The sequence below is a fragment of the Delphinus delphis genome, chromosome 12 (assembly GCF_949987515.2).
Source record: "Delphinus delphis chromosome 12, mDelDel1.2, whole genome shotgun sequence".
NCBI classification, from domain to species: domain Eukaryota; kingdom Metazoa; phylum Chordata; class Mammalia; order Artiodactyla; family Delphinidae; genus Delphinus; species Delphinus delphis.
Window position 1 is genome coordinate 64,600,370 of NC_082694.2, and position 16,544 is coordinate 64,616,913.

The following is a 16,544-nucleotide window of genomic DNA, read 5'->3' on the forward strand; positions in this document are numbered from 1 at the left end:
ATCCTCCCAAAGATATGCTCAGGTCTTAACCCCCAATACCTGTGAATGTGACCTTATTTGGAAATAGGGTCTTTGCAGATGTAATCAATTAAGAGATGAGGTCATAATGGCTTAGGGTGGACCCTAAATCCAATGACAGTGTTGTTATAAGGAGAGGGAGATACAGAGACACACAGATACACAAAAGGAAGATGGCCATGTGAAAAGGCAGGCAGAAACTGGAGTGATGCCGCTACAGACCAATGAATGCCATTAACTGCCAGCAATAACCAGAAGCTAAGAAGAGGCAAGGAAGGATAATCCCCTAGAGCCATCAGTGACCATGGCTCTGGTGACACCTTGATTTCAGACTTACAGCCTCCTGAGCTGTAAGAAAATTAAATTTCGGTTGTTTTAAGCCACCCAGTTTGTGATACTTTGTCACCACGGCCCTAAGAAACTAATGCAAGCATACACACACACATACACACCCCCCCCCCAAGTACACACACACACACACACACACCCCAAGTAGATAAAATTAGAGAGAATAATTCCCCTACCTCAATCAACAGAAATAAAGAGCTTGGTGTTTACAACTCTCCACGCATCACACTCCCCCCTCATTAATAGCAGAACATCAAAAGTACACACCTCAGTGACAGTAACATCAATGAGCAGGGGAAGAGGTTAAATTAATGTTTTAAAAACTACTTAAATGGAAATGGCACTTAAAAAGGAATAAAAGTTAAGCCAAAAGACATAGTGTATTTGGGTAGAAGCATACACTACTATTTCACTCTCCCATTTCCAGTAATATCCGTAATTAATATCACACCTTAGGAAGCACAGAAACAAAAATGTTACAGTGTGATGACCATGAAATCAAAGTAATGCTACAGTGTGATGCCCCTGGCAAATCTGCCTGGTCTTCAACATTTCTTTACCAAATTAATTCTTACACAGCTCCATATAGGCTGAGCTTTGAAAGGTTTATACACTACTCAAAGACTTTAAGGGAAACGGTACTTCCAAATGTTAACTTAAACACAAACCAGAAAACAGAAGGTCTTTCCCATGGAATGATATAATTATTTAGGAATCTTATCTTACCTGTTGAATTACTTCTGGATATAGCATGGGTAGTCTTTCTGCAATAAGAGCCAGTCCACCCATTCCTGCAAAAACTTGTAATGGTGACTGAATGGGACAGGTTTCAAGTAAGGATTCATCCAGTATCCCATCCATACATTCATCACTTGGAGTGAGAGCCTCATCGTCGGGACAACTACCAAGTAAATCTCCATGATCTAGAAGAATAATCGCAAATAACCGCTAAGAGAGGGTCTATTTTTATAATACTTTTTCATTTACAAAGCAAATACTGTTGTCATCTCTCTACTCAACAAAAGAGCATAATTATCTTAAGTTATTCAGATACAGCTATTTTAGGCTAGATGCTACAAACACGTTTAGATAACTTCTGATGTTGCTTCCTATAGTCTTACTACTCGAAGTATATGGTCCATGGACTAGTAAGCATCAGTATCAGCCTGAGAGCTTCTGAAATGTAGACTCTCAGGTCCCATCCTAGACTGTGTAGGAATCTGCATTTTTATAATGTTCTAGGTGATTTTCAAGCATACTGAAGTTTGAGAAGTACTGTCCTTTAGGGCAAATAAGTAAAACATCAGAGACTCCAGAAAATATCAATGTATGTGCATGTTATGCTCTAAAGTATCCAATTAGGAAAAACTGAATAATGACAAAGACTTTTCTTACTGAAAACTGAAAATTATACCATATTGGTTAACTTCAAATCACTCACAGAGGAAAACCAAAAGTTTATGTTCACACATAACCAGACCCTACGAACATTAAAACAGACAAATGATCCTGCTGAAAATCTGTGCAAAGAAAATGTACTAAAATTTATTAAAGAGTACAAAAGGCTAATAATTGAATCTTTCATCATGAGAAAGACTGACAATAAATAAGATGACACCATATCCACACTATGAAAATCATTGCTTAAATACCATTTATAGTAGTGAAAAATCAGAAACAATCAGATTCCTTCAACAACTGTGAAACAGATAAATTATTATATTAATTATATATTAAAAATAGGCAATAAAACGCACATTTATAAATATTTAATTGAATATATAAAAATAAAAAGGTAAGAAAATGTATGATCCCACTTTTGTTTAAGGTAAAAAAAATGTTTATGAACACAAAATATCACTCAATATAAATTATCAATAAATTGGAAATTCTAAATTGGGGTTCTCACTTTGATTATAAAATTATGAACAATTCACATGGCTCATGCAGAAATAATATTTTTAAAAATCAGGGAATTCCTTGGTGGGCCAGTGGTTAGGACTCCATGCTTTCACTGCTGAGGGCCCAGGATTGATCCCTGGTCGGGGAACTAAGATCCTGCAAGCCACACAGTGTGGCCAAAGGAAAAAAAAAATTAAAGCAGAAATTAAAGCATATGGGCCCATAAAATAAGTGATGCTACTCAAGGAATTAACATTAATTTCCAATGGAAATAATGGCAATTTTCTATATTTACAGATAACTCAGTCATAAAGAAAGAAAAGGATCTCAAGTTGATGTAACAAAAATGTACATTAAGTCATCAGCTATACAAATCCCTGCCTGCTCAGATTACAGACTGCAATTTTAAAGAAATATCATATACATACCTTTCTCAGGGTGCAGTCTTTTAAAAGAATCTGTTTTTGACAGACTTGGGTCTGTGATGACTCTAGAACCCAATTTAACTGTCAGATCTATTGAACGGTAACCTTGAGGAAGTTTTCGGTCATATAGCAGAGTTAAAAGTTGGGCAAGCGTCATTTCAGCTGGCAACGGCTGGCCTAAAAATGACATAACTAAGTTAAACCTGGAATCCGAGAGGGAGACATTTACTTGATTCCGTTTACTCAATTACTTAATGCTTTTACTAAGTTAAATTACAGGGAAGAGTTTGATTCTGACACCAATTTCAAAGCAATTTAAAAACTGCCCACAGAACGTTTACAAAACTCAAATTTACTTCTGACATATGTGAACAAAAATATCTATACAAAGTGTTAATCAGTTGCTAACCAAATCCCACCAACATCTTCTGAGAGCCACAGTGAATAGAGAAAAAAGAAACATTCCCATAAATCTGGGCTTGGCAAATCTTTTCCATAAAAGGCCAGATAAAAAATATTTTAAGCTATGGAGGCCATATGGTCTCTGCTGCAACCTACTAACTCTACTGTAGCATGAAAACAGCTATGGACAATACATAACTGAATGGGCATAGCTGTATTCCTATAAAAATGTTTTTACAAAAAGAAGCATCCGGTCCACCTGCGATAGTTTACTGACCTCTGCTTTAAATCAACAATGTAAAGCTAAGAAGTAAAATCCAGTCAAAGTTAGTTGGCAATTTGATTATAATGATACAGCACAAAAATGCAGATAAAATGGTTATCACCTTGACCAACGGAAGGTATACTGGTCAAAGAATATGTTTAGGTAGAGAGGAAGCTTAACTATCAGGGCTACATCTAAGAATTCCACAGCTAGAACTAATTCTTTAAAATTAGCCTCACACTGCATCCTACATAACTTGTTATGAACACACAAAAACATTCATTTTACTGATCATTTTACGGCACATTCATAAGAAAATTCAGGAAGCAAGTAAAGTGTACAAATGCAACATTATAGTGTTAAAAGGGGTACGAAATAGGTTACTCCCTTTTTGTTCTCACTTCTTTTGGAGGGAACTATATGGACAAAGTTTCACTAAATTATTTATCTCATCAATAGCACCTGATTACACATCTGATTTGTACACTTGTAAGATTACTAAAATTTCTTATATGTTTTATCACTGTGAACACTACCAGCTAAGAGTTTGTGGAACAGGTGAAACACAGGGACAGTGATTATTTTGTTGGCAGCCTCTGCTCCTGAGGAAGCACTTCCTGTTTTATCGGGCATTGTCCTCCCTCTCCTGGATGGTGGGCGAGGTGGTGTAGATGACACAGCACGTTTAGATTGGGATTTCAGCCCTAAAAGAAAAAAAATCACCAAGATTTTATATAGCCAACACACTCATGAAGTAAAAGTGTATTCCTACAATATATTACTAAAGCGCCACATTCCTAACGCCAAAAGATAGAAATATTTCTTCTCATTAAATATCTATTCTCTTGATTCTACCTGTCATGTATTATACTCCATGAATAACTGGCTGCATGTGTAACTATTTTCCAAGAAAGTATAAATTAACTCCTATACTCTCTGAGATACATATAGATGACCATCCATTTACTAGAATGTAATTTTGTGCAAATATGTACAGAAAATCTTGTGTTCTTAATTTTTCTCTGAGATAGGATGGATTAAACCAATACATAGGTCTGCTATTTGAGGAGTAAGGTAATCTAGGCTGAGCTTTCTCTTCTGAACTAAGAATTTTGTTAAAGAAAATATCCTCCAAAATTATCACTTATCATGGTCATTTTTTTCTTCTTCCTGCATCTAACAGTAAAAACTCATTTTTCAACCAATTCTCTTTTGATGATTTTTATTTTCTAATTTTATGTAATAAGCACAATATCATAAGTAAAACTAGTGAATACTTTTTCATTTTTAAAAAAAAGGAGGTTACAGGGACTTCCCTGGTGGTCCAGTGGTTGAGAATCCTCTTTCCAATGCAGGGGATGCAGGTTCAATCCCTGGTCGGGGAAGTAAGATCCCACATGCCATGGGGCAACTAAGCCCGCGTGCTACAACTAGAGAGAAGCCCACACATCGCAACTAAGACCCGATGCAGCAATCAATCAATCGATCAATAAATAGGAGGTTACAGAAAAATTCCTTAACACTTACTGAACTTTTAAGAGTGTAATTCCCAGTACGCTGTCAAACTGAAACAAAATATCTATTTACACATGCTGAGTATCTGATTAAAATATACTAAGCTCAAAATAAGTTTAATAATTCCAGTGCCAAAAAGTAATGGATTTCTGGTGCAATAATTGTGTATTTAATATTAAGACATCATTACGCCAGCTTTTTGCATTAATACTTTTTATTACATGAAGCTCCTGTAAATATAAATTGTTACAGTTTACAGAAACCCAAACAAAATCAAGATCATAAAAAAAAAAAAGCAAGCAAGCGTACCTGAAGCAACAACAACACTGTAATTGTCCTGAAATCCATTTTCTGCCTTAACTTTTTCCTTCTCTTCATGGTTTTTCTTTTCTTTGTCATCTTTTTGTTCATTAATTAGTTTAGCAGTGATACTTGGTGTATCTGTAAGAAATTTTTATGCAAAATACATTGCTTTTCAAAATGGTTAAGAAGGGAAGCAATAAATATCTTGGGGATGTTTACACAAGATTATTATTATCACTAATACAAAGGCAATGTAAATGGTCTGGAAGGAATGTTGTTAAGGAAAATCTGACATTCAATTCTCATTATCAACGAAAGGAACTCATCACTCTCCTTAGGCCAGGATATTTAAATTCCAATCTCTAGAAAATATTATGTATTACAATAGTCTACCTCTAGAGGCAGTTTTGAAAACCATTATCAAGAGCATTTGCTTTACTGTAGGCATAGTTCAATCTGCTTGCCACGTAACATCAATTTCAGTCCTCACAACATGCAAACGAACGAAGAATATTATTTTCAAAATAGGGTAAACAGCCTTATTAGCAAGGTTACTCATACAACCTGCAAAGGGCAATATGGAATTCAAGCTCAGGACTCCTCCTAATGCATTACATTAGACTTCTATTTTATTCTACAAATAGCAGTATAAAGGAACAAATGTAAGTAACAGAGGTTTCTGGTTTTGTTGTTTTTATTTGGTTAGGAATCTTAGATAAAGTGATATATTTTACAAGTACTTTTAAGAATGAATACTGGGCTTCCCTGGTGGCGCAGTGGTTGAGAGTCCGCCTGCCGATGCAGGGGACACGGGTTCGTACCCAGTTCTGGGAAGATCCCACATGCCGCGGAGCGGCTGGGCCCGTGAGCCATGGCCGCTAAGCCTGCGCGTCTGGAGCCTGTGCTCCGCAACGGGAGAGGCCACAACAGCGAGAGGCCCGCATACCACCAAAAAAAAAAAAAAAAAAGAATGAATACTAAAGACCTTCATAGATAGTTACTACTCTGAAATCATATTTTCTTTCATGCTTTTGAATATGGCATGGTATTATAAATCATAAAATAAATGATGACCATACAGTGATCTTATTTAACCATTAAGAAGCTCAAAAAACTGGATGAACTGTTCTGACATTAAGAATGTTTTTCACTAAATGGATATGACTGATACAGGCTCTCTTTTTACTTTTCTAACTTAACACAGTTATGATCCAGTGCTTTATTATAATGTTAAGGTAAAATGATCAAGTGATAAAACAGCATCTTTTGTATTATTTCCTATTTTGTAGCTTTCTTTGAATATCTGAAAATATCCCTGTGATCTCAATTTCTAGAACCTCTTCTAAACTACAGATTGCCTTTAGACCATTTCTATTTTTGTGAAATTAAAAAAAAAAATTAAACACTGTTAATACAGCAGCTCCCCCTTATCCATGGTTTCATTTTCTGTGGTTTCAGTTACTTGCAGTCTGAGGATATTAAATGAAAAATTCCAGAAATAATTAACTCATAGGTTTTAAATTGCTTGCTGTTCTGACTATAATGACGAAATCTCACTGGATCCATCCCACTTGGAATTCCCAACCATGTCATCGTCTGCTCTGACATTCAGTCATGGATGTCAGTCGTCATGGCTTAGATAACCCAGGATCACCCAAAGCAGATGATCCCTCTTCTGTTCCTCCTTTGGATGTATTGTTAGAAGGTCAAAAGTAACCTAAGCCTATGTTCCCAATGCCTATGTCATTCACCTCACTTCATCTCATCACGTAGGCATTTTATCATCTCTCATCATCACAAGAAGGAGGGTGAGACAGTACAGTAAGATTATGTTTTTTTTTTTTTTTTTTTTTGGCAGTACACGGGCCTCTCACTGTTGCGACCTCTCCCGTTGCGGAGCACAGGCTCCGGACGCGCAGGCCCAGCGGCCATGGCTCACGGGCCCAGCCGTTCCGCGGCATGTGGGATCCTCCCAGACCGGGGCACGAACCCGTGTCCTCTGCATCGGCAGGCGGACTCTCAACCACTGCGCCACCAGGGAAGCCCAGTAAGATTATTTTGAAAGAGAGAGACCACATTACCTAACTTTTATTACAGTATATTAGGTAATTGTTCTATTTTATTATTAGTTATTCTAGTTGATCTCTTACTGTGGGCACAGTAAGAGATTAACATATATATCATATTTATCATAGATATGTATGGATGAGAAAAAACATAGTATATACAGGGTTCGCTACTGTCTGTGGTTTCAAGCATCAACTGGGGGTCCTGGAATGTATCCCCTGCAGATAAAGGGGGACTACTGTAATAAATACATAATGCAACAATACATTTTACTTTCTCAGAAAAACAAGCAAGTAACCCCAAATGGCAAAAAGAGTTACACAAGTCAGAGGGAAATATTTAAGTAATAAAAAATTCACACAATCATAGTTCATTAGGTGATAAGAATTTATATTCTTTATTTTTATATTACTTTGTTATCTAAGACTCCTAACTAAATAAAAATAACAAAACAAGAATATATATAGTGTTATCTCAATAAATGCCATTCAAACACTAAAAGGTATCACTGAGAAAGATTTTACTCAATTTACTGCTTAAAATTGTTCTGGTTTGGATTTCCACCTGTGGCCAAAATGAAATAACAAAGACCAGATTACTGTCCTACTTGAAATAACTAAAAATTAGGAAAATATATGAAATAAAGTTTTCAGATACTGGGCATCAGGAAGGCAGGACAGTGATTCCTGGGTGAATGGAAACAAATGAAGTAAGCACTAGGATTGCACCAGCTTATTTCCCGCAATTTCCCAGACCATAGCTCAGCACAACCGAGGCATCACTCAAGGTGAGGATACAGAGATGGGAAGACAAGGGCAGGTTTGGCTGCAGTTCACAGGGCACAGTGCCAACGAGGAGAGATCTGCACAGAGAGTGAGCCCCAGTGATCTATAGAGGGTCTCCTCTAATCTGGAATGCATACTGACAAGCATTACATACAAGGAAACCACCTAAAGGGCAAGGAAAATACTTTTAAAAAGTAGCAAGGGGGGACTCCCCTGGTGGTCCAGTGGTAAAGAATCCACCTTGTGGGCTTCCGTGGTGGCGCAGCAGTTAAGAATCCGCCTGTCAATGCGGGAGATGCGGGTTCGAGCCTTAGTCTGGGAGGATCCCAAATGCCATGGAGCAACTAAGCCCATGCGCCACAACTGCTGAGGCTGCGCTCTGGAGCCCGCGAGCCACAACTACTGAAGCCCGCGTGCCTAGAGCCTGTGCTCCACAACAAGAGAAGGCACCACAGTGAGAAGCCCGCGCACTGCAACAAGGAGTGGCCCCCACTTACCGCAACTAGAGAAAGCCCGTGTGCAGCAGCGAATACCCAACGCAGCCAAATATAAATAAATTAATTAATTTTTAAAAAAAAAGAGTCCACCTTGCAAGGCAGGGAACGCCGGTTCAATCCCTGGTCGGGGAATTAAGATCCCACATGCCGCGGGGCAACTAAGCCCGTGCGCCACAACTACTGAGCTCGCGTGCCACAGAGTCCACGCGCCCTGAAGCCCGCAAGCCACAACTAGAGAGAAGCCCACACGCCACAACGAAGAGCCCATGTGCTGCAAAGAAAGATCCTGCACACTGCAACTAAGACCCAACACAGCCAAAAAATAAATAAACAAAATAAATCAACATTAAAAAAAAAAAAGTAGCAAGGGGATGAATCCCAGGTTCTAAAAGGAGGGCTGGAATACTTAGTATTCCCAATGCCTAGTGAATTTCTAACAGAATTATCAGAAGAGTATAACCTCAGCAGTGGGGCCAAATTAACCCCAGACCTCTGTTTTCAAATGTGGTACTGTGCTTCTATTCCAATACAGTACCTCCTTAAAAGTAAGTCCAGTAAAATTAAAACACTAGTTCCTTAGTCTCGCCAGACACATTCTCTATGCTTAAAAGCTACTGCACTAGATAGTATAGGATTATAAAATATTTCCATCATCACAGTAAGTTCTGCTCTAAATTAACAGCTGCTCTGGTCCCACCTAATAAAGCTTATTAAAAGCTGGTCCTAAAAGTAACGTTCTGTTTTTAAGTAACATAACTACATCTCAGAAAGAAATAAAAAATATTTATTAGAATACAAAAATATCCACCATCCAGAAAAGTAAAAATCACATTGTCTAGCAACCAACGAAATTTTCTAGGCAAATTAAAAAAGCAGGGGCTTCCCTGGTGGCGGAGTGGTTGAGAGTCCGCCTGCTGATGCAGGGGACACGGGTTCATGCCCCAGTCCGGGAAGATCCCACGTGCTGCGGAGCGGCTGGGCCCATGAGCCATGGCTGCTGAGCCTGCGCGTCTGGGGCCTGTGCTCCGCAACGGGAGAGAGGCCACAACAGTGAGAGGCCCACGTACCACACACACACAAAAAAGCAGTAACACACAATCCACAATGAAAAAACAAAAATCTACATAAACAGATCAATATATTCAAGACACTAGGGACTTTCCTGGCAGATCCCGCGGGCCGAGCGGTGCGACCAAAACAAACAAAAAACAAAAAATCAAGACACTAGAAGAAAGCTTGTACACTTTAAATAAAGAGAAGGACATATATAGAAAAGAACCAGATATAACTTCCAGCAGATTAGATACTGAAGTCAATTTGAAGATAGAACAATATAAATTATCAAAAATTTTAAAGCGGATGAGGGGAAGATGGCAGAAGAGTAAGAGGCACAGATCACCTTCCTCCCCACAAATACACCAGAAATACATCTACACGTGGAACAACTCCTACAGAACACCTACTGAACGCTGGCAGAAGACCTCAGACCTCCCAAAATGCAAGAAACTCCCCCACGTACATGGGTAGGGCAAAAGAAAAAAGAATAAACAGAGACAAAAGGATAGGAACAGGACCTGCACCAGTGGGAGGGAGCTGTGAAGGAGGAAAGGTTTCCACATACTAGGAAGCCCCTTCGCGGGCGGAGACTGCAGCTGGCGGAGGGGGAAGCTTCGGAGCCGCGGAGGAGAGCACAGCAACAGGGGTGCAGAGGGCAAAGCGGAGAGATTCCCACACAGAGGATCGGTGCCGAGCGGCACTCGCCAGCCCGAGAGGATTGTCTGCTCACCCACGGGGGCGGGCGGCAGTGGGAGCTGAGGCTCGGTTTTCGGTCGCAGCGCAGGGAGAGGACTGGGGTTGGCGGCGTGAACACAGCCAGTAGGGGGTTAGTGCACCACGGCTAGCCGGCCGGGAAAAGTTTGGACCTGCCGAAGAGGCAAGAGACTTTTTCTTGCCTCTTTGTTTCCTGGTGCGTAGAGGGGATTAAACGCGCTGCTTAAAGGAGCTCCAGAGACGGGCGTGAGCCGCGGCTAAAAGCACGGACCCCAGAGGCGGGCATGAGACGCTAAGGCTGCTGCTGCCACCACCAAGAAGCCTGTGTGCGAGCACAGGTCACTATCCACACCCCGCTTCCAGGGAGCCTGTGCAGCCTGCCACTGCCAGGGTCCCAGAATTCAGGGACAACTTCCCCAGGAGAACGCAAGGCGCGCCTCAGGCTGGTGCAATGTTACGCTGCCGCCGCAGACTCGCCGTGCACTCCGTGCCCCTCCCTCCCCCCGGCCTGAGTGAGCCAGAGTCCCCGAAGCAGCTGCTCTTTTAACCCCGTCCTGTTTGAGCGAAGAACAGACGCCCTCCAGCGACCTACACGCAGAGGCAGGGCCAAATCCAAAGCTGAGCCCCGGGAGCTGTGCGAACAAAGAAGAGAAAGGGAACTCTCTCCCAGCAGCCTCAGAAGCAGTGGATTAAAGCTCCACAATCAACTCGATATACCCTGCATCTGTGGAATACATGAATAGAAAATGAATCATCCCAAATTAAGGAGGTGGACTGAGAGCAAGATTTATGATTTTTTTCCCCTTTTCCTCTTTTTGTGAGTGTGTATGTGCATGCTTCTGTGTGAGATTTTGTCTGTATAGCTTTGCTTCCACCATTTGTCAGAGGGTTCTACCCGTGCGTTATTTTTTTTCTTTAAAAACATTTTTTTCTTAATAATTATTCTTTATTTTAATAACTTTATTTTATCTTACTTTATTTTATCTTTTCTTTCCCTCCCTGCCTCCCTTCTCTTCCTTCCTTCCTCCCTCCCTCCCTCCCTCCCTCCCTTCCTTCCTTCCTTTCTTTCTTTCTTTCTCTCCCTTTTATTCTCAGCCGTGTGGATTAAAGGCTCTTGGTGCTGCAGCCAGGACTCAGTGCTGTGCCTCTGAGGTGGGAGAGCCAACTTCAAGACACTGGTCCAGAAGAGACCTCCCAGCTCCACACAATATTGAACAGCGAAAATCTCCCAGAGATCTCCATCTCAACACCAGCACCGAGCTTCACTCAACAACCAGCAAGCTACAGTGCTGGACACCCTATGCCAAACAACTAGCAAGAACACAACCCTACACATTAGCAGAGAGGCTGCCTAAAATCATAAGTCCACAGACACCCCAAAACACACCACCAGATATGGACCTGCCCACCAGAAAGACAAGATCCAGCCTCATCCCCCAGAACACAGGCACTAGTCCCCTCCACCAGGAAGCCTACACAACCCACTGAACCAACCTTAGCCTCTGGTGACAGACACCAAAAACAACAGGAATTACAAACCTGCAGCCTGCAAAAAGGAGACCCCAAACACAGTTAGATAAGCAAAATGAGAAGACAGAAAAATACACAGCAGATGAAGGAGCAAGATAAAAACCCACCAGACCTAACAAATGAAGAGGAAATAGGCAGTCTACCTGAAAAAGAATTCAGAATAATGATAGTAAAGATGATCCAAAATCTTGGAAATAGAACAGACAAAATGCAAGAAACATTTAGTAAGGACATAGAAGAACTAAAGATGAAACAAGCAACGATGAACAACACAAACGAAATTAAAAATACTCTATATGGGATCAATAGCAGAATAACTGAGGCAGAAGAACGGATAAGTGACCTGGAAGATAAAATAGTGGAAATAATTACTGCAGAGCAGAACAAAGAAAAAAGAATGAAAAGAACTGAGGACAGTCTCAGAGACCTCTGGGACAACATTAAACGCACCAACATTTGAATTACAGGGGTTCCAGAAGAAGAAGAGAAAAAGAAAGGGACTGAGAAAATATTTGAAGAGATTATAGTTGAAAACTTCCGTAAGATGGGAAACGAAATAGTTAATTAAGTCCAGGAAGCACAAAGAGTCCCATACAGGATAAATCCAAGGAGTAATATGCCAAGACATATTAACCAAACTGTCAAAAATTAAATACAAAGAAAACATATTAAAAGCAGCAAGGGAAAAACAACAAATAACACACAAGGGAATCCCCATAAGGTTAACAGCTAATCTTTCAGCAGAAACTTTGCAAGCCAGAAGGGACTGGCAGGACATATAAAGAGATAAAGGAGAAAAACCTACAACCAAGATTACTGTACCCAGCAATGATCTCATTCAGATTTGATGGAGAAATTAAAACCTTTACAGACAAGCAAAAGCTGAGAAGTTCAACACCACCAAACCAGCTTTACAACAAATCCTAAAGGAACTTCTCTAGGCAAGAAACACAAGAGAAGGAAAAGACCTACAATAACGAACCCAAAACAATTAAGAAAATGGGAATAGGAACATACATATCGATAATTACCTTAAATGTAAATGACTAAATGCTCCCACCAAAAGACACAGATTGGCTGAATGGATACAAAAACAAGACCGATATATATGCTGTCTACAAGAGACCCACTTCAGACCTAGAGACACATACAGACTGAAAGTAAGGGAACAGAAAAAGATATTCCATGCAAATGGAAACCAAAAGAAAGCTGGAGTAGCAATATTCATATCAGACAAAATAGACTTTAAAATAAAGACTACTAGAAGAGACAAAGAAGGACACTACATAATGATCAAGGGATCGGTCCAAGAAGAAGTTATAACAATTGTAAATACTTATGCCCCCAACATAGGAGCACCTCAATACATAAGGCAAATACTAACAGCCATAAAAGGGGAAATCGACAGGAACACATTCATGGTAGGGGACTTTAACACCCCATTTTCACCAATGGACAGATCATCCAAAATGAAAATAAATAAGGAAACACAAGCTTTAAATGATACATTAAACAAGATGGACTTAATTGATATTTATAGGACATTCCATCCAAAAACAACAGAATACACATTTTTCTCAAGTGCTCATGGAACATTCTCCAGGATAGATCATATCTTGGGTCACAAATCAAGCCTCGGTAAATTTTAAAACATTGAAATTGTATCAAGTATCTTTTCCAACCACAATGCTATGAGACTAGATATCAATTACAGGAAAAGATCTGTAAAAAATACAAACACATGGAGGCTAAACAATACATTACTTAATAACGAAGTAATCACTGAAGAAATCAAAGAGGAAATAAAAAAATACCTAGAAACAAATGACAATGGAGACACAACGACCCAAAACTTATGGGATTCAGCAAAAGCAGTTCTAAGAGGGAAGTTTATAGCAATACAATCCTACCTTGAGAAACAGGAAACATCTCGAATAAACAAACTAACCTTGCACCTAAAGCAATTAGAGAAAGAAGAACAAAAAAAACCCCAAAGTTAGCAGAAGGAAAGAAATCATAAACATCAGATCAGAAATAAATGAAAAAGAAATGAAGGAAACGATAGCAAAGATCAATAAAACTAAAAGCTGGTTCTTTGAGAAGATAAACAAAATTGATTAACCATTAGCCAGACTCATCAAGAAAAAAAATGGAGAAGACTCAAATCAATAGAATTAGAAATGAAAAAGGAGAAGTAACAACTGACACTGCAGAAATACAAAAGATCATGAGAGATTACTACAAGCAACTCTATGCCAATAAAATGGACAACCTGGAAGAAATTGACAAATTCTTAGAAAGGCACAACTTGCCAAGACTGAATCAGGAAGAAATAGAAAATATGAACAGACTAATCACAAGCACTGAAATTGAAACTGTGATTAAAAATCTTCCAACAAACAAAAGCCCAGGATCAGATGGCTTCAGAGGGGAATGCTATCAAACACTTAGAGAAGAACTAACACCTATCCTTCTCAAACTCTTGCAAAATATAGCAGAGGGAGGAACACTCCCAAACTCATTCTACGAGGCCACCGTCACCCTGGTATCACCCTGATAGCGAAATCAGACAAGGATGTCACAAAGAAAGAAAACTACAGGCCAATATCACTGATGAACATAGATGCAAAAATCCTCAACAAAATACTAGCAAACAGAATCCAACAGCACATTAAAAGGATCATACAACATGATCAAGTGGGGTTTATTCCCAGGAATGCAAGGATTCTTCAATATATGCAAATCAATCAATGTGATACACCATATTAACAAACTGAAGGAGAAAAACCATATGATCAGCTCAATCGATGCAGAGAAAGCTTTTGACAAAATTCAACACCCATTTATGATAAAAACCCTGCAGAAAGGAGGCACAGAGGGAACTTTCCTCAACATAATAAAGGCCATATATGACAAGCCCACAGCCAACATCATCATCAATGGTGAAAAACTGAAAGCATTTCCACTAAGATCAGGAACAAGACAAGGTTGCCCACTCTCACCACTCTTATTCAACATAGTTTTGGAAGTTTTAGCCACAGCAATCAGAGAAGAAAAGGAAATAAAAGGAATCCAAATCGGAAAAGAAGAAGTAAAGCTGTCACTGTTTGCAGATGACATGATACTATACATAGAGAATCCTAAAGATGCTACCAGAAAACTACTAGAGCTAATCAATGAATTTGGTAAAGTAGCAGGATACAAACTTAATGCACAGAAATCTCTGGCATTCCTATACACTAATGATGAAAAATCTGAAAGTGAAATCCAGAAAACACTCCCATTTATCACTGCAACAAAAAGAATAAAATATCTAGGAATAAACCTACCTAAGGAGACAAAAGACCTGTATGCAGAAAATTATAAGACACTGATGAAAGAAATTAAAGATGATACAAATAGATGGAGAGATATACCACGTTCTTGGATTGGAAGAATCAACATTGTGAAAATGACTCTACTGCCCAATGCAATCTACAGATTCAATGCAATCCCTATCAAACTACCACTGGCATTTTTCACAGAACTAGAACAAAAAATTTCACAATTTGTTTGGAAACACAAAAGACCCCGAATGGCCAAAGCAATCTTGAGAACGAAAAACGGAGCTGGAGGAATCAGGCTTCCTGACTTCAGACTATACTACAAAGCTACAGTAATCAAGACAGTATGGTACTGGCACAAAAAAAGAAAAATATATCAATGGAACAGGATAGAAAGCCCAGAGATAAACCCACGCACATATGATCACCTTATCTTTGATAAAGGAGGCAGGAATGTACAGTGGAGAAAGGAGAGCCTCTTCAATAAGTGGTGCTGGGAAAACTGGACAGGTACATGCAAAAGTATGAGATTAGATCACTCTCTAACACCATACACAAAAATAAGCTCAAAATGGATTAAAGACCTAAATGTAAGGCCAGAAACTATCAAACTCTTAGAGGAAATCATAGGCAGAGTACTCTATGACATAAATCACAGCAAGATCCTTTTTGACCCACCTCCTAGAGAAATGGAAATAAAAACAAAAATAAACAAATGGGACCTAATGAAACTTCAAAGCTTTTGCACAGCAAAGGAAACCATAAAGAAGACCAAAAGACAACCCTCAGAATGGGAGAAAATATTTGCAAGTGAAGCAACTGACAAAGGATTCATCTCCAAAATTTATAAGCAGCTCATGCAGCTCAATAATAAAAAAACAAACAACCCAATCCAAAAATGGGCAGAAGACCTAAATAGACATTTCTCCAAAGAAGATATACAGATTGCCAACAAACACATGAAAGAATACTCAACACCATTAATCATTAGAGAAATGCAAATCAAAACTACAATGAGATATCATCTCACACCAGTCAGAATGGCCATCATCAAAAAATCTAGAAGCAATAAATGCTGGAGAGGGTGTGGAGAAAAGGGAACCCTCTTGCACTGCTGGTGGGAATGTGAATTGGTACAGCCACTATGGAGAACAGTATGGCGGTTCCTTAAAAAACTACAAATAGAACTACCATATGACCCAGCAATCCCACTACTGGGCACATACCCTGAGAAAACCATAATTCAAAAAGAGTCATGTACCAAAATGTTCATTGCAGCTCTATTTACAATAGCCCGGAGATGGAAACAACCTAAGTGTCCATCATCGGATGAATGGATAAAGAAGATGTGGCACATATATACAATGGAATATTACTCAGCCATAAAAAGAAAC

The 16,544-nt window shown here is 39.3% G+C and overlaps 1 protein-coding gene across 7 annotated transcripts in view; it reads right to left on the reverse strand.

Annotated features, from left to right (window-relative positions):
• Window positions 1-16,544, reverse strand: part of BIRC6 (baculoviral IAP repeat containing 6) — a 234,405-nt gene that overhangs the window by 74,181 nt on the left and 143,680 nt on the right. For all 7 annotated transcript variants that reach the window (XM_060026859.1, XM_060026858.1, XM_060026861.1 and 4 more), the window contains 4 exons: window positions 5,185-5,316; window positions 3,897-4,064; window positions 2,697-2,870; window positions 1,093-1,289 (listed from right to left, as the gene is read on the reverse strand). In XM_060026859.1, the coding sequence (XP_059882842.1) occupies window positions 1,093-1,289; window positions 2,697-2,870; window positions 3,897-4,064; window positions 5,185-5,316 (671 nt within the window). The remainder of the gene's footprint in view (window positions 1-1,092; window positions 1,290-2,696; window positions 2,871-3,896; window positions 4,065-5,184; window positions 5,317-16,544) is intronic.